Source organism: Oryctolagus cuniculus, chromosome 1 (genome assembly GCF_964237555.1).
Source record: "Oryctolagus cuniculus chromosome 1, mOryCun1.1, whole genome shotgun sequence".
In the NCBI taxonomy this organism is placed as follows: domain Eukaryota; kingdom Metazoa; phylum Chordata; class Mammalia; order Lagomorpha; family Leporidae; genus Oryctolagus; species Oryctolagus cuniculus.
The window spans coordinates 94134586-94161806 of record NC_091432.1 but is presented as its reverse complement, the minus strand read 5'-3'; the positions used below and the strand labels follow the sequence as shown (position 1 = coordinate 94161806).

At 48.2% G+C, this 27221-nt stretch overlaps 1 protein-coding gene across 1 annotated transcript in view; it reads left to right on the top strand.

Annotated features, from left to right (window-relative positions):
* The window catches only part of TMEM123 (transmembrane protein 123), a gene marked incomplete at its 5' end in the record, with an annotated part of 51629 nt that continues 24408 nt past the window's right edge, over nucleotides 1–27221 (top strand). The window contains 2 exons of the mRNA XM_051822414.2: nucleotides 1–871; nucleotides 4215–4271. Coding sequence (XP_051678374.2) covers nucleotides 1–871; nucleotides 4215–4271 — 928 coding nt within the window. The remainder of the gene's footprint in view (nucleotides 872–4214; nucleotides 4272–27221) is intronic.

Sequence of the window (27221 nt, the reverse complement as noted above, 5' to 3'; positions counted from 1 at the left end):
CCCGTGACTCAGCCTCGATCTGCCTGCAGCGCGCGCCCCCATCACCCTCCACGAATCTGCACGGAACCAATCTCGATCCAGAGAGCCTGTGGCGAAGACGACATACAACTGGGGCATGGAGATCGTGCATGCTTTACGTTTCAACTTAAAACGACTGTGTCCGGCAGCTCTGCCCTCCCCAGGCTGGCCACGGGGCTGGGGAAAGACCCCTACCCCCAGGCCTCCTCAGAGGGAACGCCGCCGCTCCACTTTTCTCCCGGACTCCCCTCGGCTCCCGCCCCCACCTGCAACTCCCCGCTCCGCCTCCCCGCTGCACGCACCCCGCCCCCCGCTCGAAAACTACTCTTCAAAGACTTCCTTCCGGGCCCGGCGAAGCGCAGCGTGCTCGGATCCGGAGCGGCAGCGGGCCTCGCCTTCATCCGCGACAACAAAACCGCCGCTTCCTTGCACACAGACAACCGAGCTACCGGCGCACAGCCTCCTGCTCTCGAGGCCCCGGGGAGAGTCGCCGCGCCCGGCCCCGCCAAGCCCGCCCCGCACGCCGGCCCCGCCTCAGGCCCCGCCCCGGCTCCGCGCGCGGCGCCCCCTCCAGGCCCGGCTCCCGCGCCCTATTTGGTCATTCGGGAGGCAGGCGGCGGGAAGAGCGGCTTGGTCGCCGCAGAGGGACGGGCGGCGGGCTCCGTGCGCTCGCTGAGAGGTCGCTCTCCCCGCCGCTGCCGCCGCCACCTCGGCTGGGGACTCACGAGGCCGCCGCGTCCTGCCCTCGGAACAATGGGACTGGGCCCGCGAGGTGCCTGGGCCGTGCTCCTCCTGGGGGCGCTGCAGGTGCTGGCGCTGCTGGGGACCGCCCTGAGCGCCGAAGACCCGCTGGGTGAGTGAGCCCCGGGGTTGCCAGCCCCCCAGGCCAGAGAGGAAGCGCGCCGCCGGGGAGTGGGCTTCCAAGTTGGGGTCCCGTGCGTGAAGTTCTGGCCGACGCACGGGGGCCGACCGGGAGGAGGAAGACAAGGTGGGAGGAAACTGAGGCTGGGGCGGGTCTGCCTCTGGCCCTCGCTCTGGGTTTCCGGGAAGTGGTGACCGCAGCTCCGGAGGGGCGTCTACAACCTGTTGAGTTACCCGAAGCCCGGGCCTCGAGTGGTTCTCCAGGCTTCCCCGAAGTTAGGGTCCCATGGGTGGGGTTGATCGCAGGCTCCCCCCCGTAAACAACGCTCAGGTGGATTGCAAGTAGTGCCTGCCGCCGACTCGTGCGGAGACGTTGTCTGCTGGTTGCTTAGGGATCTTTTCGGGCGTCTCCCCGGCGTTTTTATCATCTGATTGTGTGTCGCATCTCGCGAAGGATGTGCAGTCCTAACGCTTGAAGTTAGGCTCGGGGGCGAGCGGGACTGGGTGGGAGCCGGGGGCCGCGTGCCTGCTCTCCTGGCGCAGGTGAGGCTCGCGGCCCTGCGCTTCGGCGCCCCCCGACCTCGCCGGACAGAGCACCCAGCGGTGGCGCGCGGCAGCTGCGCGGCCTGGAAACCGCAGCTGTAGGGGCGCAGGGAGCCCTCCACGTCGCCGGCAAGGTCACAACAGAGTGATGTTGACTTGACTCGTGTAGGCGCTTTTGTTCCCCCTCGGGCCTTGGGCCCTTTGGAGACTTGAAAAGAGTGTTTTGGATGGGGCCAGGAATCAGGGAACCGGCTTGGTAAATTCTGTTTTGTCAACTATTCTAAGAGTTGAAACACTGGATGGCGGTCAGTAAACCAGAAATAAGTTGCTTTAAGTTAGCCACGTCTTTCATGGCTTCTCTCTTTGTGCTGTGTATTTAACTTGGATGAGTTTTATCTAGCAAGAGAGAAAGAGGCGCTTTGCATAACCAGCCAGTCCAGGCACGACACCTGCTTCTGCTAGAATCATCTGGTTGCATCACATAACACTTTTTATTTGTTTTGCTTAATTTTTTTTGTTTGCTGAATTGTGCATATGGAAAACTGGCTTTTTGCACACCTAATTTTGAGGTCATGTAAGAAAGTGGTTGGTAAGATGCCCATGTACCTTACCTCCTGTTATGTCAATATTTATTTCAGGAAGTCTTCATTTTTCTTTTGAAGTTTGTTACTTTGTGAAAGTAAACCTTTTTATTGTTTCTCTAGTGAATTACCAACTAGAGAAACTGCTGAGGGCCCTTTTATTTCTTTTGCCCTCCTAACACAGATTTTTTTTTGCTCTATTTTAACACTCATCTTACTCAAAATAAAACAGTGAATACATGTTTGATTTCAAATCAGAATCGGAACTCATTAACCATTTCAACACTAAGCACATTATATGAGGTTGGCTCTTAAGAATAGGTAATGCTTTATTTTCACAATACTGCTCTTGTCTACAAGATTGTGAGAGGAGAGAAGAAATCATGGTGGAAATTCTGCCTTCAAAATATTCTTCACTGTCTGCTGCATGGTTTTATAAATATCCTCAGTTGGAGGAGGGGAAATGGTATGAACAAGTTAGCAGTCAGCCAATAGGAGAGACTGTGGTTTTCTAAGGAACAATGATGAGAGAGAAGCTTGGAGGCGAAAGATAGACGTCAACCTTGCACAATCTTAGGGCAAGAAGGGACTTTATCCATTGTTGTGACTGGAAAGTTATGAGTTGAGGTAATTTGGAACTGGCTGTGTTCAGAGGTTCCTGTAGGTTACCAAGAAATCATTTCACACAAACAGGAAGCTTTTGCAGTGGTCCAGGCAAGAATGATGGTGTGCGGTAACAGTGGTTGTAGGTCGGTGGATTCTACATCTGAGGCTGCTCGCTTGAGAATGGATTGGACAGTTGAGTGGGAAGGAAGGAGAACTCGAAGGATGACCTCTTGGTCTGGGGGTTGAGAGGCTGATATCAACAAGCAGGAAGATGGGTAACAGCCGCTCTACAGTGGGCCATCAGCAGGTGTGTTCTGGCGCTCACACACACATAGGCTTGGGATCCAACAGGCTGGCACAGATCCAGACTCTGCCACTTGGCCCTCGCTAGGCCTCAGTTCCTGTCACCACAGAACTGCTGCTGGGTGAGAGTAATGGTTGGGAGGGTGATAGGAGCTAATGTCAGTGCCATGTTCCCCACAAGGCCTGACATGTGGTGAGCGCTTCATAATGTTGGCGATTCCTTGATACCTGCCACTGAAGACCTCTGTGTAGTCTCCTGACCTTGATCTTCAAGTTTGATCTTACACTGTATCCTTCTATGATAAAGGGATTACCATGTTATCAAAAGGAAGAAATTTACCTAAGCAGTAAAGATAGTGCCTTCACAGTTGTTACCACTTGCCTTTCTTTGTACTTTTAGTGGGGGAGGGTCCGTCTTTGTGAAACATACGTAGTAAAACCCTTGCCCTCTTTTTCAGTCTTCCTTTGTACCAAGAATGAAGGTGAATAAACCAGAAGTCCCTTAGCTAGGCCACAGGATTCTCTTTTTTCCAAATCTTAAGTACTAGTTTAAAAATGAAAAGACTCACACGGAGACGTTTTGCGATTGACAGTGATGATCCTGCGCTCTTCATGTCTCCATTATGAAGGTAGAGATGGTGGTGGTGCTAGGCCTGGACAGAACCCGACTAGAAGGGCGACCTGCAGCTCCTGCATCAGTGTCCCCACCTTCCAACTCCAGCTTCCTCCTAAAGCAGATCCGGGAGGGAGGGAGCAGGGGATCGGGTGCCTGGGCATTCGAGAGTGCAGCGGCGGACTGGAGAGAGCTCCCTCTCCTTATCTCTTCCTCTCCTCCCTCCCCACCCCCTGACCAAGTCTCTTTCACTGCCTCTTAAATAAGTTACAAAGAAAAAGTGGGGGGAGAGACAGGAAGAAGAAAGGGGCCTTCTGGAATTGGTCCACGCCTCTCAGAAGAGCAGACTAGTCAGGAGCAGAACCTGTCGCCATTTTCTCTGTCTTCATGTGGGCAAGTGAGTTTTGGCAAAGCTGTCACACTCACTCGTGTGGCTGGCACATAGTAAGTACTATGTAAATGTTTGTTACATAAGCGAGATGTTTTCTGTCTTGAAAAATCCAGTAATGCAGTTCCAGATTTACTGACAGCTTCAAGGTGTGTTTCATAGCAACAGTGGCAAAAGTAGAATAATAATCTACCCTCCCCCATCCCACCCGTCCTCGGGCAGAAAGGAACATATTGCCAGCCAGTGTTCCTATTCAATATTAAACGTTCTTTCATAACAAGATGTGTCTTTATTTTTATAGGGACTTCAGATACCAAGAATATTGTATCTCTGCAAAACTCCACTGCTAATTCAACAGGTGAGTTTTAAAACATTTAAGAAATGGATTTCCATCGGTCTGGGATACATAAAGTGTTGGCAGCCAGGGAAGGACATGTATGTTGGCCCACAGACCGGTGTTAACCAGGTGAACTCTGAGGGTGTGTCTCCCGGAGCATGTGCTACGATTATTCATCCGTGAATCCGTTGCCTGCCCCAAAGGGCTGTCCGGCAGAGGCGTCGATATGAGGATTACATTCAGAATGTTTCTCAGTCTAGCAAAGACTAAGCGAATAAATTCTAAAATCAGACGTACCGGACTTTGTGAGTTTTGGAGCACACTTTGAGACGGGAAGCTTTGTGCGCCGCCTATAGGAATGAAGGAGGGACACGTGCACGTGCGGGCCCTGCTGGTGAGACAGCTCACTCTCAGCCGGTCTGCTCTGGCAGCCTCGCTGCACCGTGGCTGCCTCTGAGACCTGCTTACAGGTCAGCCGTCCGTCCGACTCCATGCTGCTTCCTTGCTGCAACAGTTGGTGAGGCCCTTCCCCCTTGCCTGTCCTTTGCCACAAATGGATCCCTTCCATGCCACTCCGAAGTCGCTAGCATGCAAAGATGCAAGCATCAGGCTAACGTTGTCCATGGCAGTAGTAAATCAGCAAGGCGTGATTCTCCTAAGCCCTACTCGGGTTGCCTCCCCACTGCCCTGTCCTTCGTCGTTCACTGTGTGGAAGCTATTAAAAAGGAGCACATATCCTGCTAGACCTGTTTCCTCTGCTTTCATTCTGTGATTATTTAGCAAATGTCTCTAATGTGCTGGCGTGTTCTCCCTGCTAAGGATACACAGTGGACCAAATCCTGACTACTTGCAGATTTTGATTTTTTGGTTTTGTATTACTGTCATAAATATCACCTGAAGTTTATCATTGTACCCATATTTCAGACCCAGCAGCATTAAGTACATTCATTCTGTTGTGCAGTTTCATGGAGTCCTTAATTCTTGGGGGCATCTCAGGGCTCCCCTAGGTTCCTACTCTCAGTTGACCTCTGCTTTCTTTTTATTAGCTCTGCGTTTGCTACTCGCCTCTGGTGGAATATAATCAGGACACACTTTTATGCCAGCGAGGTTTAGTTTTTCTACAGAAAAAATTTTACTAGAGGAAAAAAGACTAGATAGATTACCTGAAACTATAATAGCAGTTATCATTGGGTGGTTATGGCAGGAATTTTTAAAGAAAACATTTTAATAGGTTATTAGGTGTCTTGTGTATTTTTTTTTTTAAGATTTACTGATTTATTTGCGAGGCAGAATTATAAACAGAGAGGGAGAGGTAGAGAGGTCTTCTGTTTGCTGGTTTACTCTCCAAATGGCTGCAACAACTGGAGCTGGGCTGATCCAAAGTTGGGAGCCACGAGCTTTCTCTGAGTCTCCCACATGGGTACAGGGGCCCAAGCGCTTGGACCATCTTCTACTGCTTTCGCAGGTACATTAGCAGGGACCTGGATCAGAAGTAGAATAGCTGGGACTTGAACCAGCACCCATATGGGATGCCAGCATCACAGGCAGGGACTTACCCTACTATGCCATGGCATTGGCCCCTATTAGATGTCTCTTCCTAATGGCCTTTACCAAATCCATTCTTTTTTTTTTTTTTTTTAAGATTGATTGATTTATTTGAAAGGCAGACAGAGTTACATACAGAGAAAAGGAGAGGCAGAGAGAGAACTTCCATCTGTCTGCTGGTTCACTCCCCAATTGGCTGCAGTGGCTGGAGCTGCGCCGATCTGAAGCCAGGAGCTTCCTAGGGGTCTTCCCACGCAGGTGCAGGGGCCCAAGGACTTGGGCCATCTTCTGCTGCTTTCCCAGGCCATAGCAGAGAGCTGGGTCAGAAGTGGAGTAGCCGGGTCTCAAACCAACACCCATATGGGATACTGGCACTGCAGGCGGTGGCTTTTCCTGTTACACCACAGTGCTGGCCCTCTAAATCCGGTTCTGTGCTGCTTAACTTTTAACTTTGGATAAACCCAGGAGAAGAAAAGTAAAAATAAGAGTAGTATTAACAATAGCTATCATTTATTGTATGCCGGAAGCTTCTACAAGATACTTCTCATATGTTTTGCAGTCCAACAATGATGAGGTAGGGATCATCTTTGTTGTATGTGTAGGAAATTTTAAATTCAGAGTGGTTAAGGAATACCCGAGATCACAGGACAGTAAGTGCTGCATTCAGGATTTGAAACCCAATTTCTTGAATTTTAAAGCGTGCATTCCTTCCCCACACTTCTTGAAACTGCAGTGTGGCCTTAGCTTTAAGAAATACTTCTTGGGGCTGGCGCTGTGGCATGGCAGGTTAAGCTTCCACCTGTAGCACCAACATCTCACATGGGCACTGGTCTGAGTTAAGTTCCTGGTGTCAGCCTGGCACAGCCCTGGCTGTTGCGGCCACTTGGGAGATGAACCAGCAGATGGAAGATCTCTGTCCTCTGTCCCTGCTCTCCAACTCTCCTTTCAAATAAATAAATCTTAAAAGTAGATAATATGGCTATTAAAAATGTTTTTAAAGGTCAATATGTAGCACTTCTCACAACTCTTTATTATTCTTATATTTCCTGAGCCTTGGAAGCTCATGAAAAACAACTGGATGTGTGTATTTTCATACGACATAATGATGAACTTTTTTCTTTTTTTGTAACATGGAGCCTTTAATTGTTGAAACATGGTTTTGAACATACTGTTTACCAGTTTATTTGATGGTATTTATTTAGCACAGTTGATTTGGCACTGATCCCAATAGCAAAATAGCTTCTTTCTTTGGCAGACTCTATTACGATGTGTATTCCATAACTGTTAGTGGGAAAAGTAGGCGCCGTCTGCCATACTACTTAGAGGACTGACTGGCTGTCACTTAGAGCACTTGCTGCATTGGAGTCCACAGATGTTTCTGTTTCCCTTGCTCTCCCTCTCCCTGTCTCCCTGTCTCCCTGTCTCCCTCTTTCCCTCTTTCCCTCTTTTAAAAAATGTTATTTATTTGAAAGAGGATCTTCCATTGTGCTGGTTTATTCCTCAAATGTGTGCGACAGCCACAGCTGGGCCTGGCTAAAATGAAGACCTAGGAAATCCTATCCGAGTCTGCCACATGGGTGACAAGGACCCAAGTACTTGAGCCATCATTTGCTGCCTCCTAGGGTCTGTGTTAGCAAGAAGCTGGAATTGGAAGTGGAGCTGGGAATTGAACCCAGATATTCCCAGTATGGGATGCAGGCATCCCCAGTGGCATCTTAACCATTGTGCCAATTCCCTGCCTCTTTTTTCTCTTATGTTTTTGGTTTCCATCCAAGTTCCTGAGAGAGGAATATGATTTATCCTTTCAACAGGTAACTCTATGCCTGGTACATAGTAGGTATGTAAAATAGTATATTTTTGGTTGCTTGAACAGACTTATCAGCGTACTACTATACAGGTGGTCCCTGGCTTAAAGGTTTTCAACTTTACGGTGATGTCAAAGCAATTTGCATTCAGTAGAAATCGTACTTCAAATTTCGATCTTTGATCTTTTCTCAAGCTGCCAACATGTGGTACAGTCCTTTCTTATGATGTGGGCAGTGGCCATGGCTACAGCTTGCAGTCAGCACAGGACCCGAGGGGAGACCACCAGGAATCTACAGTGTATGGTGTTGCTTGGCTCTGGTGTTCTCTATAGGCGAAGCGTATAAAATGCATTTTCTTTGAAGATTTATTTACTTACTTGTTGGCAAAGCAGAGCAACAGAGAGAGTGGGAGACTGACACACATACACACACACACACACACCTTCCATTTGGTGATTCACTGCCCCAATGTCAGCGACGGCCAGGGCTGAGCCAGACCAAAGCCAGGAGTCTGGAACACTGTCCAAGTCTCCCACCTGGGAGGCAGGGCCCAAGGACTTGGGCCATCTTCCCCAGGTATGTTGGCAAGAAGCTGGATTAGAAGTGGAGGAGCCAGGACTCAGACTGACAACTGGCATTCAGTGGGATGTGGACATTCTTAGCTTTGTCTTAACCTGCTGTACTGTAGCACCCATCCCTAAATGCATTTTCACTGTAGGATATTTTCAATTTAAGATGGGGGTCATTGGGATATGATCCCATTGTAAAATGAGGAGCATCTGTATATATTTTAAAGACATACATTGATCCATGCTCCTATCTAGCCATTTTTCTTTATTTTTTAAAAGATATATTTATTTATTTATTTGAAAGGCAGAGTTACACAGAAAGAGAAGGAGAGGGAGAGAGAGAGAGGGAGGGAGGTGTCTTCCACCCGCTGGTTCACTCCCCAGTTGGCCACAACAGCTGAAGCTGTGCTGATCAGGAGCCAGGAGCTTCTTCCAGGTCTCCCACGGGAGTGCAGGGGCCCAAGGACTTGGGCCATCTTCTGCTGCTTTCCCAGGCCATAGCAGAGAGCTGGATTGGAAATGGAGCATCCAGGACTTAAACCGGTACCTATATGGGATGCTGGCACTGCAGGCATTGGCTTTACCTGCTACACCACAGTGCCAGCCCCCGTTTTTCTTTATTTATAAAGTAATATAGGTACTGAAGTCAAAGAAACAGGGAATGAGGTTACTCTACAGTTGTACCATTGAACTATATGTAACTCTTCTACTTTTTTTTGTGGACTTATTTGAAAGGCAGAGAGTTTTTTTTTTTTTCCATCTGCTGGTTCATTCCCCAGATGGCCACAACATGCAGAACTGGGTCAGGCTGAAGCCAGGAGCCAGAAGCTACACCTATATTTCCTACCTGGGTGGCAGGACACCCGAGCCTTCTCTTTGATCACACAGTTTTTCTAAGAAAGAGGAATCTGAGAGGGTCAGGTTACCACCATCCAGTTCGAAGCTATTTTCTTGGACATAACTTGTACTAAGCCAACTCTAAAACTCCTAGTTCTGTGTGTTTTTCATCCATAAATGATTGCCTTTGGGTTGGTGATCCATCCTGGACCCAGTCACTTTGGTTACCCCTGTAGAGCTGGTTTTAGCCACAGATATGGTAGGGACCACAGTGGTGTTGAGCAGGTGGACCTGGGTGAGGCTTAGATTTCTGCGGGAGGGAGGAGTGTTCATTTGGGAGTGATGTACCCAAATCGTTTTTATCCGCAGTTATTGCCAGTTGAAATATAAAAGTCTTACTGAAGTGGAAAAGAAATTTACAAGATATACAATTCCAAGTTTCATACTATCTGCTTCTGTTTATGTTGGATAAAATATTTGAAAGCAATACTAGATGAAAACTTGCTGTGAGGCTGTACGCTGTTCTCAGACGGGAGCCGATGGTTTGCCTGGTTGCTTCAGGTGCAGATGGTGTTAGGTAGACAGGGACAGAGATGCTGCTACTGGTTTTTAACTAGAGATTTGATGCAGGTAAGAATTTCCCTGCCTACTGTGAAAGAATCGTTCATACTTAGAGAATTGTTTCAGCTGCTTGGACACAGTCATTGCGGTCAACTCGTGTTTGTGAGCTTGGCATTCAAAAATTGCTGGTAACCTAATGTCATCAGATTTTGTCTTAAGGAATGTAGGGTAGGGTAGTCCTACTTAGGGAACCGACGTCTGGACTGCCTGCTTGGCTTGTTGATTTAGGTACAAGGCGTGATGTGGCACATAAGACAGGTAAACCTCTGCTCCCAGGAAGTTTGTATCCGTGGGGAGAGATCAGACTACAAGGAGGTGACCCACTAGAGATGCTTTTAAATCATGATTTAAGAATTAGGGGCAGACATTTGGCTTAGTGGTTAAGGTAGCGCTTAGGATGCCCATGTCCCCCGTTGGAATACCTGGGTTCAAATGTCAGCTCCAATTCCTGACACCAGCTTTCTGGTAATGCAGACATTACCTGGGGGGCAGAGGTGATGGCTCCCACCCTAATGGGAGACATTGATTGAGTTCTTGAAAGGGCTGAAGCCAGGGACCACCATCCCCACTCTCCCAAACCATTGCAAGCGTTTGGGGAATGAACCAGCAAATGGGAGTGGGAGTGCTCTTTCTCAGTCTCTCTCTTCCTCTCCAAGAAATAGAGAAGCCAGATTAAGACATATCTTCATAACAGGATAGCATGGTGGAGAACGGCTGGAGAAAAGGTTCAGATGTGTTAGTTGGGGAAACCTCTCTGCCGCTGGGTCACCTGAGCCAAGTCCTGAACGACAGGGAGGAGTCGGCCGTGCAGTGCCACAGAGAACATTCCAGGCCCTGATGTCGATGCCCCAGTGCAGTAGCTCGAAAGCAGCAGTGTCCTGTGTCCCCCATGTGGGGGTGGGTCTATACTGTGGCATCCTGTGTCCCCCCTATGGGGGTCCATCTACACTGCAGAGTCCTGTGTCCCACATATGGGGGGGTGTCTACACCATGGTGTCCTGTGTCCCCTATGTGGGGGCGTGTCTACACCACGGTGTCCTGTGTCCTACATGTAGGGGTTGGTCTACACTGCGGTGTCCTGTGTCCCCCACATGGGAGTGCGTCTACACCGTGGTGTCCTGTGTCTCCCACATGGGGGTGGGGTCTACACTTCCGTGTCCTGTGTCCCCCATGTGGGGGTGGGTCTGTACTGTGGTGTCCTGTGTCCCACATGTGGGGGTGGGTCTACACTTCCGTGTCCTGTGTCCTGAATGTCAGTGTGTCTACACTGCAGTTGCATGGCTACCTACAGAGGACATAAGGAACAAATACAAGGCTTAAGATGTAAGAAAATGTTTTGAGATATTCAAAACCATGGAAGGAGAAGCCAAAAATATGGATTCTGGTAACTTAGTTACCTTCTCTGGGTCTTTTTTTTCCTTCCTGTGGGGGTCAGTTTCTCGTGCATTAAACTCCTCTGGTGGCCCAGCCCGGGAGACAGATCCGTGAATTGTAGCTGCCCTGACACACTGTCCCACCCTTGGATTCTGCTTAGCCTGAAGTGCTCCCAGCTCAGATCAAGAAGTGCTGCTGTGTTTACTGTGGGGAGTAGTTCACATGTAGTCATCAGAAGGTAGGAGAGATGGGGGGTAACAGACCCAGAGATGGGTCTGTGTGCTCGCCATAGTGGGTGGAGGAGAGACAGTGGGAGAAGCCCAGGAACAGAGAGCATGCGAGACATCGCAGGCACCAAGTGCAGTACAGCAGCAGAACTAGAGGAGAAAACCCTTTGGGGAGCATTCTTATACTTTTTCATTTCAAAAGCAGAAGAAACGGAAAGATGGCGTAGAGATAAAACAGGCCAAGAGAGGAGCTGGCGGAGGGCCAGGGCGGCAGCTCTCACTCTGGCTTCCCGCGGTCTCCAGGGCTGCCTGGGAGGGCTCTGGCGCCCAGTGGGTGGGCCCTGCCTTGTGGGACTGAATACTGGGCACTTGGTTTCTGTTGTCTTGCTTTTCTTTGGATGCTCCTTTTTCACAGAGAGCTGACAGGCTTGGTCCTGACTGCTTCCTTCCTGGCTGAAATCGCTGGCCTAGCCCAGCACGGCGAGTCACACAGACTCCCCGGGAACAGCCTTTCCCAGAGACAGAGTTCTCGGGAAGGGAGCTTGTCCAGGGCGCTGACGAAGCAGTGATGGCTCCTGGATGTGAACAAGCTCGACTTTCCATTGTTTTGCTTGTCTGCATCCTTCCTTTCTGAATAGATCATTTTTATGTAAAATATAAAAGTGACATTTCTACATGCAAGTAATTGAAAAGTCCAGACAGTATTTGGAAATTTAAAATACCTAGGTCTTCATGCTTTTGAGTGGCAAATTTTTCATGGGTTAGATGGAGAAAGTTTCCTCGTTGACTTTTTGTTAGCTTTTTTGGCGGTCTGTGGCGCTATGATTTGGGTGTGGTGAACGCCAGTGTGGCAGAGGTGCTGAGGTTGCGGGTGTCACCTCCGGGAGCAGGTTGTCAGAAGTGAGGCCACCCCTCGAGCTTGGCCCCCACCCTGCGTATCACCAGTCGCCTTTCCTTTTCTCCATTGCGATGTGACACAGCCGTGGGGCCTCGTCAGGGCTGAGCAGGTGCTGGTCCCACGCTCTTAGACCTCCAAAACTCAGCTAGCTAAACCTCTTTTGCATGAGCATTTTGTTAGAGCAACCGAGAACGGCCTCATATGCCATACAGTTCATGGAAGTGCGGCCAAATTCTAGGACATTTTCATTGCCTTGGAAGAAATGCTGGGCCTTTTATCACCGCCGTTTGCTCGTGCCCCGCATCTGCTAAGCCCTACCCAGCCGTGAGTGTACGTTCCATCTCTGGAACTACCTGTCCTGCACTTGCGTGTGGTCCTTCGACCTGGCGTCTTGCAGCAAACATGGTGCTCTCGGTACCTCCTTTCCTGCGGTAGCCCGACACCGTTCCATCATGTGGACATGCCACGTTCGGTTTACCCATGCATCTCACTGTGCATCCGGGTTGTTCCCACCTTTTGGCGTTCTGAGTAGTGTCGCTGTAACCATTCCTGTCCGAAGTTTTGTGTGGACGTGTACTTTGATTTTTCTTGGGTGTACCGAGGAGTGAAACCGCTGGTTGCAGGGCGTCTCCGTGTGTAATGGGCAGCCAGACGGCTCTCCGAAGCAGCCACACCGTTCTGTGTTCCCACCAGCGGTGTGCCAGGGTTCTGATTTCTCCACATCCTCCCCACAGCCTGCTATGCGACTTTGATTCCGGCCATCCTAATGTGTGTGAGATACATTTACTTGATGGTTTTGATTCACATTTCTTTGACTAATGATGCCGAACATTCTTTCATGTAATTATTATGTCTTCCTTAGAGAATGTCTATTCAAGTCTTTTACCCATTTTTATCAATTGGAGTTTTTGTTAACTGTGTGCTTTTATTAATTTTTTGAGATTATAAAAGTAGTATATGGTTCTTGTGGAGATTTTGGAACATACACCTAATTTTTTTTTTTAAGATTTTATTTATTTATTTGAAAGATAGAGTTACAGACAGAGAGGGGAGAAAGATCTTCCATCTGCTGGTTCACTCCCTAAATGGCAGCAATGGCTGGAGTTGGGCTGATCTGAAGCCAGGAGCTTCTTCCAGGTCTCTCAAGCGGGTGCAGGGGCCCAAGGACTTGGGCCATCTTCTACAGCTTTCGCAGGCCACAGCAGAGAGCTGGATCAGAAATGCAGCAACCAGAACGTGAGCTGGAATCCATATGGGATGGGATGCCAGCACTGTTGGTGGAAGCTTACCCTACTGCGCCACAGTGCTGGTCCCCTAAGTATTGTTTTAAAAAAAAATCATTGGAGTACTCCCTCAAGAACCTGCTGTGCTGTCTAGTGTCTGCAGTTAATGTATTTTATATTGGAAAATTGCTGGAGTTCTGAAAACAAACAATACGTGAAGTAATCCACATATTAATTAGCTTGATTCAGGCATTCTGCAGTGTAAACAGAAATACATACGTTTTTCTTTTTAAAGGACAAAGTACTTCTTCCAAGCATTTTTTGTGTGTGTGTGTAACTGAAGCTTAACCACGTAGGCATGGTTTCTTAAAATGGGAACTAACCCTTTCTTGTGAAACATTTCATTATGGTCACATCTGTGTGCCATGAAAGCAGGTTGTAAAGTGATAGTTGCTGTGGTGCAGCGGGTTAAAGCCTTGGCCTGAAGCGCCGGCATCCCATATGGGCGTTGGTTCTAGTCTCTGCTGTCCACTTCCGATCCAGCTCTCTGCTATGGCCTGGTGGGAGACCCGGAAGAAGCTCCTGGCTCCTGGCTTCGGATCGGCGCAGCTCCGGCCATTGAGGCCATCTAAGGAGTGACCCAGCGGATAGAAGACCTCTCTCTCAGTCTCTACCTCTCTCTCTAACTCTTTTAAATAAAATAAAATCTTAAAAAAAAAAGTGATAGTTGCAGTGTGTTACCTGCGGAGGAAGAAGTGGTTAACACACTGAATTTGAGTCATTAGTTTTAGTGGCTTCCCCACTGCTAGTATGTGGATTATGTTGTATTTCAGGGAAAATAGCAAAGAGAAAAGAAGTTGCCTTGCTGATGTTTGAACTTGGGCAAGTACTTGGTCTTCCTGTGCCTGCCTTCTGTAAAAGAGCTGATAACAGTATTACAGCTTTCTCGGGGAACCTGGAGAGTCATCTATCTACTGGGATAAAAGAGAAAGCATGAAAGCACAGGCATGAACTTCAGAACTAAATAAGGCACGGGCCTTTTTTAACTCTCCTGTTTCTGGTTTTTTTTTTTTTTTTTTTCCCCTGCCATGGGGCCTTTGCATATCCTGTTCTCGATTTCTCAATTTGTGTATCCTGTTCTTCTTCTTTATCTTTTTTTTTTTTTTTTTTTTTTTTTAAGATTTATTTATTTGAGAGGTATAGTTACAGAGAGAGAGGTGTTCCATTCATTGGTTCACTCTCCAAATGGCTGCAATGGCCAGAGCTGGGCAGATCCAAAAGCCAGGAGCTTCCTCTGGGTCTCCCATGCCGGCGCAGGGACCTAAGGACATGAGCCATCTTCTACTGCTTTCCCAGGCCATAGCAGAGAGTTGGATTGGAAGTGGAGTAGCCGGGACTAGAACCGGCGCCCATATGGTATGCCAGCGCCGCAGGCAGAGGATTAACCTACTATGCCACAGTGCCAGCCCCCCAACTCTTCCAGAGCCCTCCCCAGCTTTGCCTTTGCCTGGCTAACGACTTAACTGCTGTTAGCTGGGGGCTCCAGACTCCCAAGGGCTGTGTGATTTCTGACCGTGTGATACAGTACCTGTCAGCCTCTCCAACTAGGATGTCTGCTCCTTCAGGGCCTTGCTCATTCCACTCGCTGTCACCTCCCTGGGTCCTGTGCAGGCAGGAAGACAGTGTGAGTGTTGTCCACCAGCCTTGGCTGTCAGCCACACACACCCGGGCCTTTCACTTTGTGGTCAGGGAGGACTGTTTTGTCTTCTTTTTGAAAAAGCCCCTTAATCCAGAAAAGACCCTGGTGCCCACAGGGGTGAGGGGAAGGGGATGGTGGGGGTAAGAGGCTCAGAGAGCGTCTTGCCCCAGTGCAGACCACCTGTGGTCAGGGTTCCCTGCCCGCAGTGCTGGCCTCAGCCCGCTGTGGTTCAGGCCTGTGGCTTCTGAGCCTGCAGGAGGCGGACATGAAAGGAGGAAGGAAAGGTGACACCGAGAAGGGGTGCCGTGAGGCCCCTGATGTGGAAGGGCGCAGGGGGTGGCTGAAGAGCCTTGGGGACTGGGATGTGACTAGTGCAGCGGATGCCGTGGCCGGACTTCATTCCTGTTCCCTGGGTGTGGGCCTGCCTGGTAGTCTTGGAGATGGACTAGGTATGGCAGGTGGGAGCAAAGGATGGCTGGCCCAGTCAGAGCAAGATGCCTGGCCACCCATTAGTGTAGCAGTCACAGCCTGCAGGGCTCAGCAGGCCAAGCACCATCCGAAGAGGACCCAGGGACAAAAGACAGGAGGAAATAGATCCCAAGAGCTGGGAGCAGAGTGCCACATTTATCAGCTTCCTTATCTTTGGACCGATGTGGGTGGGGCAGTGCCTGCACTAAAATTAGGTCCTCTATAAGACCCAGTGCTTCAGGGTTTCTTGCAAGTGAAATGGTGCCTTGAATCCTACAGATTATCATCTGATAGTTACATCACTTTTTTTTTTTTTTTTAGGATATATTTATCTACGTGTTTGATAGGCACAGTAATGGGGGTAGGGATGATGGATGGGATAGAGATCTTCCATCCTCCAGTTCACTCCCTGAATAATCACAACAGTTAGGGCTGAACACAGGAGCCAGGAGCTCCATCCAGTCTCCCAAATGGGTAGCAGGGCCCCAAGTACTTGGGCCATCATCCACTACCTTCCCAGGCTCATTAGCAAGAAGCTAGATCAGAAGTAGAGCTTCCCAGACTTAGATTGGTGTTCCTGTTTGGGATGTGGGGGTCTTAAGAGGGAACTTAACCTGCTGCTCCACAATGTGTGCCCCATATTATCATATGTTAACTTTTAAAAATTTTTTTTAAATGTTTATTTACTTATTTGAAAGGTAGAGGCAGAGAGAAATCTTCTGTCTACTGGTTTACTCCCCAAATGGCCTTAATGACCCGGACTGGTCCAGACTGAAGCAAGGAGCCAGGAGCTTCATCTGGGTCTCCACATGGGTGCAGGGGCCCAAGCTTTTGTGTCACCTTCTGCTTTCCCAGGCACATTAGAAGGGAGGTGGACGCCAGCACACCGGGTTCTAGTCCCGGTCGGGGCGCCGGATTCTGTCCCGGTTGCCCCTCTTCCAGGCCAGCTCTCTGCTGTGGCCAGGGAATGCAGTGGAGGATGGCCCAGGTCCTTGGGCCTTGCACCCCATGGGAGACCAGGATAAGCACCTGGCTCCTGCCATTGGATCAGTGTGGTGCACCGGCCTCAGCGCAGTGGCCATTGGAGGGTGAACAAACAGCAAAGGAAGACTTTTCTCTCTCTATCTCTCTCTCACTGTCTACTCTGCCTGTCAAAAAAAAAAAAAAAAAAAAAAAAAAGGAGGTGGATTGGAAGTGGAACAGGCGGGACTCGAACCAGCACCCATATGGGATCCCAGTGCTGGAGACAGCAGCTTAACTCACTATGCCACATGCTGGCCCCATATTTTAACTTTATAATTGTTAAGGGTTCATATTTGAAAGGCAGAGAGTTATAGAGAGGCATAGGTAGGGAGAGAGAGAAGTCTTCCATCCGCTGGTACACTCCCCAGATGGCTGCAATGGCTGGAGCTACGCTGAACCAGAGCCAGGATCCTCCTCGGTGTCTCCCACATGGGTGCAGGGGCCAGGGACTTGGGCCATCTTCTGCTTTCCCAGGCCATAGAAGAGAGCTGGATCGGAAGTGGAGCAGCTGGAACTCAAACCTGTGCCCTTATGGGATGCCAGCACTGCAGGTGGTGGCTTTCCCCACTACACCACAGAGCTGATCCCCAAGTTATAAAATTTAGAACTTAAAGAAGCTTTAGAGCAGTGTTGAGTTAGGCAGCACTTTAGTACTACCTGAAATGTTAAAAACTACTGATTTGGGCCCCACTCGAGACCACTTAGCTCTGGGGGTGCAGGGAAAGAGCATTAGAGCATGTTCAGGTGATTCTAATGTGTAACTGAAGTTGAGAATTGCTGACCGAGCCGTGAGGGTGGCCGCCTCTTCCCTGGAGGCCTTTGTGCGGGTGTTGGAATCCGTAGCTGCCAAGCAGGGACCAGGGTGCCTGGGCAGGTGTTTGGCCTACAGGTTACAGCACTGGTTAGGACACTCACATTGCAAGTCAGAGTACCAGTTTTGAATCCTGACTGCAGGCTCTGGGGAGCAGTAGTGATGGGTCAAGTAGTTGGATTCTTGCCATCCATGTGGGACACCTGGATTGAGTCCCTGGCTCGTGGCTTTGACTGGCCTGGCCCTGGCCTACCAGGTTGTTTGGGGAAGAAGCTGTGGGATGGGAGTGCTCGCTCGCTCTCTGTCTCTGCCTCTCAAACACATAAGTTTTTAAATTAAAAAAAAAAAGCTGTTTTAAAACAATTTTAATTCCTGGGAATAAGCAGTAAATACAGTGACTCCCACGTTAGGACATTGAAAGTACCTGGAACAAGACATTGCTTAGACACTGATGGGAACAGAATAGTAGTGTGGTGTTTTGCTATTATGATGAGTATTGTTGCGATTTGAGAAAAACCCAATAGCTGTTGAGAATAAGAGCTAACTGCAGACATGTACAATTTCCTTAAAGAAGTTTCAGAACCAGAGGCCTACTCATGTGGAAAACTATGAAGAGTAGTTGACAAGTCCATTCACAACTTTTATTTTACTTATATCAACCTAGTACAAAATTTTTTAAAAAGATTTATTTATTTGAAACGTAGAGTAATAGAGGAGAGGCAGTGAAAGGTCTTCCATATGCTGGTTCATTCCCCAAATGGCTGCTACAGCCAGGGCTGGGCCAGGCTGAAGCCAGGAGCGTCTATTGAGTTTCTCACGTGGTGCAGGTACCCAAGCAGCTCGGTCATCTTTCGCTGTTTTCACAGGCACATTAGCAGGGAACTGGATCAGAAGTGGAGCAGCCAGGACTCGAACTGGTGCCCATATCGGATGTCAGCATCGTAGGCAGCAGCTTTACCTGCTATGCCACAACCCTAGCCCCAGTGCAAATATTTTTAACAAGTGTTGTTGGATTATTTGTGTAAATTCCCTAAGACATTAAAGCTAACCCTCATTGCAAGTTAGCTCTTTCCTGCTAAATGCTTTAACCTCACTCTTAGCCAAAAAGAAAAAAGCAAACAGTAACTTTACAAGTAGCAATATGAATCATTTATGCATTTAGCTACTGGAATTGAGTCAACGCTTTGTCTTAAAGGACACCTCTGCAGCTTTTGTCATAAAGATGTACACATCAACATCTACACAGGAGAATTTTTTTTTTTTTAAAGATTTATTTATTTGAAAGGTGGAGTTGGAGAGCAAGAGAGGGAGAGACAGAGAAGTCTTCCATCTGCTGGCTCACCCACAACAGCCAATGCTTAGCCAGGCTGAAGTCAGGAGCCAGGAGCTTCTTCCAGGTCTCCCACATGGCTGAGGGGCCAGAGCACTTGGGCCATCCTCCACTGCTTTCCCAGGCACCTTAACAGGGAGCTGGATTAGAAGTAGAGCAGCCGGGACACAATCTGATACCCATATGGAATGCTGGTGCTGCAGGATCAGCTTTACCCACTATAACAGTGCTGGTCCCCCTACTTTCGAGATTTTAAGAAAAGGGAACAGTACACTTAAGTAGAGAGGTGCGTTTTTAAGCATAGATCTCACTGGCCCCTGTGTGTGTGTTATATTTAGTAAACTGTGTGGCCCCCGAGTCTCAGGAACAGGATTGGCCTCAGCTACAGCTGTGAGAAACGTGGGGTCCCCAGGCCTCTGATGTTCATACCCTGGTGGTCCTAAGAAACATAGAGACATAGAGTGCCTTGCGCCATGTGACACGGTCCCCCCCGGCCTCTGGTGACAAAACAAGAACCAGTCACTAACTTTGCCAGTTCCTAGGGGTTCACCAGGGCAGGAACAGGTCACCCAAACAGGCAGCAACGGAAGGTGGCAAGGGCAGAAGTAAAAAACGAAAATCAGCACAGAATCTCAGCCCCACCCCACCCCAGAACACTAACCTCCCCTTCCATGTCTAAATCTGGTGTCCTTGTAGACTAGAAAGTTAGTGCTGTCACAAAGGGGAAATCCAAGGACTCCTTGGGGTTCATTATGGACAAAGCATAGGATCAGAGAAAGATACCAGTAGGTTACCTCACTTGTCTTTCTCTCAGTTGTGTGAGTTTAACTATTTTAGGCCGTAAGTTTTCTTCCAAGTGTAGATTGTTTCTGTGAATTTTGGGAAATTGCCTTGATTTGTCTGTCAATCTGTACACCTCTGATATGCCAAAGACAACATGTGCTTACTGCAGCATGATTGTACTCGTGAGAGTTATGCCATATGTACACCTTATGTGTTGTTATGTTTTTCTTTAAGACTTGTTTATTTGAAGGAGTTACAGAGAGAGGAAGAGACAGAGAAAGAGATCCTCTAAGTGCAGATTCAATCCTCAAATGGCTGCAATAGCCAGGGCTGGGCCCAGCTGAAGCCAGGAGCCAGGAACTCCATTCAGGTCTCCCACATGGATAACAGGGGCCCAGGCTCTTGCGCCACCTGCTGCTGTTTTTCCAGGTGCATCCACAGGGAGCTGGATCGGAAGCAGAGGAGTGGGGACTTGAACCAGCACTCATACATGGGCTGCCGGTGTTGCAAGCAGCAGCTTAACCCATTGTGCTATGATGCTGGCCCCATGTGTTGTTATTTTTGTAAAGGAGCGCTCAGTCTCCCCATGTACTAGATTTGATAGAGAATGTTTTTGCCTATCAGTCTAGACTCCAGTCAGCTCTCACTCCAGAATATGCTTTTCAGTTTAACTGCTTTCGATGCTGGATCCTTGTAAATTCAGTGTCTGGCTGCATCTGAAATCTGTAATAGTCTACAGTACAATGTACTGTGAATAAGATGAACAACATTTGTTTGGTAAGATGCTGTAAGTTCATTAGTTTAATTTTGAACCAGTGAATAGAAGGTATTTTCTCTCTCTCTGACTTTCAAATAAATCTTTTATTTAAAAAAAGTAAGGATTAGTGTAATGAAATTTATCTCAAATAATCTTCACTCAAGGATTCTAGTTAAACTTTTTGTTTATTTTGCTTTAAAAATACCTTATTTATATACGCTTTGTAAATCTATAAGTTAGCTACAAGGTAAAGGCAAAGTAAGTTCCTATGAAAGTCTATTGCCTGTAGCCAGGGAAACCATTTTGCTTGACTGCTACACTAGTTAGAGGTAACCTAAACTTTTTTAATAGATTAACTGAAAGTGCTGGTAGATGGAGCCAGCGCTGTGGTTTAGCAGGTTAAGCCTCTGCCCATAGTGCCGGCATCCCGTATCGGCGCCACTTTGAGTCCCAGCTGCTCCACTTCCAATCCAGTTCCCTGCTAGTGGCCTGGGAAAGCAGCAGAAGATGGCCAAGTGCATGGGCCCCTGCACCTGCGTGGGAGACCTGAAAGAAGCTCAGGCTTTGGATTGGCCCAGCTCTGGCCATTGTGGCCATTTGGGGAGTGAACCAGCAGATGGAAGATAGAGCTCTCGCTCTCTCTCTGCCTCTCTGTAACTCTGCCTTTCAAAAGATTTATTTATTTATTTGAAAGGCAGAGTTACAGAGAGGCAGAGGCAGAGAGAGAGTGGTCTTGCATACGATGGTTCACTCCCCAGAAGGCCACAGCAGCCAGAGCTGTGCCGATCTGAAGCCAGGAGCTTCTTCTGAGTCTCCTATGTGGGAGAGTCTCCTTGGGCCATCTTCTACTGCTTTCCCAGGCCATAGCAGAAAGCTGGATAGGAAGTGGAGCAGCCGGGACTTGAACTGGCGCCCGTATGGGATGCTGGCACTGCAGGCGGCAGCTTTACCTGTTATGGCACAGCACTGGCCCCAATAAATAGATCTTTAAAAAAATAAAAGAAAGTGCTTGTAGGTGATCATAGTGGAAACCACTTTTAGCTTAATATCCGTTAAAATGTGAACTGGGAGAGAGTTGAAAATAAAACATAGAACTATTTGAAGCCACCAGAGGTTGAAAAGATTTCTTGAGGCAAATTACCTGAATATGCTTTGTAAATTGTGAAGTGTCGGTGATTAATAAAATCTCTTTGGCTGTTAGAGCTTTTCAAATTGTTGTCGGGGTGGGTATTGCGGCACAGCAGGTTAAACTGTCGCTTGGAACATGCACATCCGTATCAGAGTGTCTGTCTGAATCCTGGCTGCTCTGCGTCCAATCCAACTTCCTGCTACTGCATCCTGGGGGCTGCAGGTGATGGCCCAGTGACTGGGTTCCTGCTACCCGTGTGGGTAACCTGGATGCAGTTCCAGGCTCTGGCTCTGGCCTGATTGTTGGAGGCATTTTGAGGGGTGAACCAACGCATGGAAGATCTGCCTGTCTCCCTCTCTTCCTCCCTTTTAACTAAATGAAAAATAAAATTGCTGTCTCCTATTTTGACTGATCTGAATTTCCATTGCCTTGTGAGAAGGAAAGCAATTATGAAGGCGCCGTGCCTCAGTTTCCTTCTAGTCCTACTACATAGAGTTGTTTTGGGGGTTAAATGGGTTAACACAGGTGAAGCACCTAGAAGAGTGCCTGGCACATAAGTGCTGGGTATGTGTTCACCATTGCACTGTCAGGAATAGCCAGGTACAGTGGTCAGGAGTGGAGAAGTCAGAGTTCTGATGGGATTTTACAGTTAGACTTGAAAGCAAAGCCACGGAAAATCCAGCTGTCCTTCCTATGGTGTATTGCGGCACTTCTGCCTCGATGCCCTTTGTTGTATCCGCTAAACATATGTTCCTTTTGTGCTTCGTACCTATGATGTGGCATAGGGCAGCGTGCCGCGTACTGTTGGAGTCACAGGGGCACAGGTCCCGCTGTAGGATGCTTACAGTTTAAATGGAAAGGTAATAAGAACAAAAACAGCTAGGAAAGGCTGGGACGCCAAGTGCAGTGACAAGTGAGCATCGAAGAGGGAAGAGGGAGAGCTTGCTTTCAGGTAGGGAGCCCTGAAGGGCGTAGCGCCTGGGAGCAAGCGTGAGTGGGTGCGCCACTCAGAGGAGGAGAGAGGAGAATCGGAGCTCGCTGGGGGATGCCCGGCTATCAGAGGTGACGAGAAGGGAATCGGGTCTGTGCTTGAAAGGAGGGCCAAAGCGTCCTGACCTGCACATTCGACTCTGTTGGGATGAGAAATGACGGTGATGGTGGCGATAACGATGCTAACCGCGTGTTGAACACTGCTGTTGTCACACGTGCCAGGTGTTGGACTCGTTTTTGAGTTGCACACGATAACTCTGAGTTAAGTGTTGCTTCCCCTGTTTTAGAGACGAGGAAGAAGTTAATCCAGAGAACGTCTGTGCACAGTTTCTGCACAGGCCTGGTTGGTGCAAAAACCTGTGTTCTTTGTGAGAATGCCCAGCTGCCTGTTGAACTGATTGACAGATAATTAGACTGGTACAGTCTCTCCACCATCTGGAATAAGAATTTGTGCAAATTAGGATATCCCTCACCGCTGCTTACACGTCTCCCACAGAGGTTTTCCTGCCGCCTCTGTGAGTAACTCCTGATAAAAATGTACCTTGGTCTTTAACTGTGGCGGTCAGCTCGGCGAGCAGGCGATCCGCGCAGCGTCGCGTGGTGCTGAGGGCAAGGTCATTGGGGCTGCAGGAGCCGGGGCCCCGCGTCCCCAGCTTTGGCCCTCTCCCTTTACAGGGTCACATATACAGTAGTATTTGTAGAAATCGAGTTTCACCTCTCAGAACGGACTTCAGGACGCCCTGAGTTTATTTCCAAATCTGTAAAATGGTAGTAAAAATACTTCGGCTTACCTCCAGCGTTGTAGGAGCAATTCTGTATGTGTAGCTCACGGTCAGCAGTCCACTGCTTTATACATGCTGCTTTTATAATCACAGTCTTGTGACGGTTTCAGCCTCAGAGCGGTCTCGATGCGCAGGGTCTTGGTGCCGACGCTCAAGCGGCCTCAGATGGCTCACTTAGCCTTGCCTCCTTTTTCTCTGACAGACTCGCTGCCATGTCTTTGCATTGGCATTGTGCCTCCATTAATAGCCCATTCCTCCCTCAATTTGCTGCTTTTCATCGGCAGTCAACTAGGAAACCACATAATAGGACTTGTTAGCAATGTGTCTAAAATGGAAGTAATTTTGTTCTTGTCTTTTACAAGAGATGGAAGAGGGTTTTTTTTTTAATCACAATTCGTTTCAAGTCTTTCATATTTATTTTTTAAATCTTTGTAGGCCCTTAAAATTGTAGAAGTTTTATCAATGCATGTACTTAATCTCTCAAATAATGAAATATCTAAAGCAAAACGTATGCTGGCCCTCTCCTTCCTGCCCAGTAACTCTGGAGGTTGTGCCTGTCAGTTGGTGTGAATGTACAAAACCGGCTCAGACATACTGTTCTACAGCTTGCTTTTTGGACTAAACTGTGAATTACTGATTTTTTTTTTCTTTTTGTCCAAGACATTGGTCCTCTGTTGCTAGACAGCAGAATCTGAGAACTTCGTGGGTTACAACTCTACTTAGCATCCCCTGGCCCTGGGGGTCAGGAATTGAGTGATGGCTGAGCTACTGTCAGTTTGGAGCTTGTAGCCCTGGAAGCTTGACTGGGGTAGCAGGTTCATTTGGAAGGTGACTTACGAAGTTCTTCGCCATGGGAAGTTCCCCGTAGGGCTGCTCGAGTGCCTTTATAATCTGGGGGCTGGCTTCCCCCAGAGACAGCAGTCCTAGGGAGAGCCAGCTGGACGCTCTGCGCCTTAGGACCAGTCCTCAGAAGCCATGTGCCTTCACTGGTGCGGTGTTGTCTGTGTCTGAGTTAGGTCCACCCACAGGGGAAGTGGGATTAGGCTTCACTTTTTTTTTTTTTTTTAAAGATCTTATTTATTTGAAAGACAGAGTTAGGGAAGAAGAAAGGAGGAAGGAGGGAGGGAGGGAGAGAGAGAAAGAGAGAGAAAGAGAGAGAGAGAGAAAGAGAGAAAGAAAGAAACCTTCCATCCACTCATTCACTTCCCAAATGTCTGCAACAACCTGCTGGTCCAGGCGAAAGCCAGGATCCAGGAGCTTCTTCAGGGTCTCCCACGTAGGTGCAGGGCCCCAAGGACTTGGGCCATCCCTGGCTGTTTTCCTAGGCACATTAGCAGCAAGCTGGATCAGAATAGGAGCAGCCAGTACTTAAAGCAGCGCCATATGGGATGCTAGTACCACAGGCGGCAGTCTTACCCACTACACCACAGTGCTGACCCCTTAGCGATTTAATTGTCCAAGTTTTCTTTAAGATTTATTTGAAAGACATATCTATCTATATCTATATCTATATCTATATCTATATCTATATCTATATCTGAGAGAGATCGATCTTCTGTCTGCTAGTTCACTCTCCAAATGGCTGCAATGGACAGAGCTGGGCTGATCTGAAACCAGGAGCTTCTTCTGGATTTGCCATGTGGGTGCAGGGCCCCAAGCACTTGGACCATCTTCTGCTTTCCCAGCTGCATGCAGCAGGGAGTTGGATCAGAAGTGGAGCCACGGGGACTTGAACTGGTACCCCTATGGGATGCTGCTGTCACAGGCGGCAGCTTCATCAGTAATGCCATAACACAGGCCCCAAGAGAGGCTCTTGATTTTTAAATCTGAGCAGTGTTTATTTTACCTCCATGATTTGTGATTGTGTGCTTTGTTTATTGTTGGCGATTCTAGTGATGGGAAGATACTCTGGTAAAATTAACACCTAATCAATACCTGCAGTTAATAACAGATACGGGAGATCCTGGGGTTCTGGTGGATTTTCATCAGGAAACAGTGAGCAAGCTAGTGATGAGCACCAGGGTTCGAGCACCACCTCTGGCTGTAGTTTGGGGCATGTGCATAACCTTCTGCGTGTTTCCTTAGTCTTCTGGGTCAGTTTTCTCATCTCTAAGCTCACTTTCTCAGTGCTGTTGCAGAGATCACCTGAAACTCTTAAAGAATTGAAAGGATGAAAAACACCCAGCACAGTGATGCGCACACAACAAATGCTCAGTATTTTCTTCCTGCCTTTAGCGATGATTGCTATGTTACATTTGGGGCTGTTTCTCAGAATAAGCAAGGGCACACTGCAAAGTTTGCCTTTTTCCTTTGACAAGAAAAAATGTCCAGTATGAATCTATTAAGTATTCCAGTGCCTTTACACATGAATTAAAATTATTTCCTAGTGGCCACTAAACAGTACAGTTGTCTCCAGGGATTTCCTTTGTGCTGACATTAGAGCAGGCGGTGTTTTGCTGACTGAATCTCTTTGTTGTGGGGCGTTGAGCTTGTTAAAGACCAAATTCTTGTGTGGCAGCTGCACATTATGCACGCTTGTTCTCCATGTTCAGACCGTAAATCTGTGCAACCGAGGGACAGCGCCACCTGCACAGACAGCCCTGTGAGGTTAAGTAGAGCTCTAATAACCTTATTTCAGAATGTTTCAGATGTGTTTCCCCACTCGCTGCAGCACTGATGTGACAATCAGGTGATATTCGAGGGTATGCAAAGTCCTTGTCATTGTCGTTTTGTGCTGATTTTAGGGTGAACACAGTAGTAATATTTCTTATACGCAGGAACTTTAGGAATATCTTGTGTACACGCAGCTAAGGTATCTGAAATACTTGGGAGTAATCCCGAACGTGTTTGTTATTACTTTTTCTACTTAAAACCTGTTTATTTACTATTTCCATTTTTTTTCCTTTTTAAGATTTATTTATTTGAAAGGCAGAGTAACAGAGGCAGAGACAGAGATCTTCCATCTGCTAGTTGACTACCCAAATGGCCACAGCTGCCAGGGCTGCTGGGTGAGGCCAAAGCCAGGGGCTAGGAGCTTCATCTAGGCCTCCCATATAGGTGGTAGGGGCCCAGGCATTTGGACAATCTTCCACTGCTTTCCCAGGCGCACCAGCAGGGAGCTGGATCAGAAGTGGAGCAGCCAGGACTTCATCCGGCACCCATATGGGATGCCAGTGACTTAGCCCAGTATGCCACTATGCCTGCTCCTAGATCTGTTGTTCTTAGACAGCAGCATGTTTAACACGAGAGCAGTGAGTGACACAGTCAATCACCCTTCCCAGCTGTATCCTTTGTGACTGGCAGCCTAATAGGGATTAAGTGCAGGGGTTTGTACTACCCAAGTTCAAATGTTGGCTCTTTCTCTTAGTGGCTTACGACGCTGAGCAAGTCACACAACCTCCGTGTGCCTTAGTTTTATCAGTAAAATGAGGACAGCAGTAACGTTTGTCTCCTAGGGTTGTTGGGAAAATTCCGGTATTTGCAAAATATTTAGGACAGTGCATAGAGCAGAGAGAGCACTAAGTAGATTCCCGCCGGCACCCACTGATTCTTGTAGAGCACCCAGGGCTCGGCTTTCTGAGCTCATTCTGTAAGCTGTAGACTCTGATACACAAAAAGAATTTGAGGATGAGACCTAGGCAAAGGTCAGCAGGAGAAGCGAGATTTATCCACACAAAGCAACAGGATGCACTAAGGAAGGAATACGGGCATGCTCAAGAGAGAGCTGCACTCCACAAGGTTCTGGGTCATCCTTTTATATGATCTGGGGCATGGGTGGGCGTCTTGGATGAGGCTGAATTGAATATGCAAAAGGGTGGACTTTGGGGGTGGAGCCTGAATACTACCAACGTTCTTGCCATGGTTTGGAAATCTCTGAAGTGTCATGGTGTCAGGTTATGATGGGAGTGTTGGCAGTGATTATTTTATTCTAATGACCTTAAAATTAGCTAATGGGCGTCACGGCGTAAAGGAGGGGAGGGTGCAGCTGGCAGCCATGTTGGATGTTTTGAACTGGTGCCTTCTGAAAAGCAGGAGTGGTTTGGGTGGTACAGGTGGGGCTACTGGGAGGTTCTAGTGCCCTCAGCTCCTCCTTGCTGGCT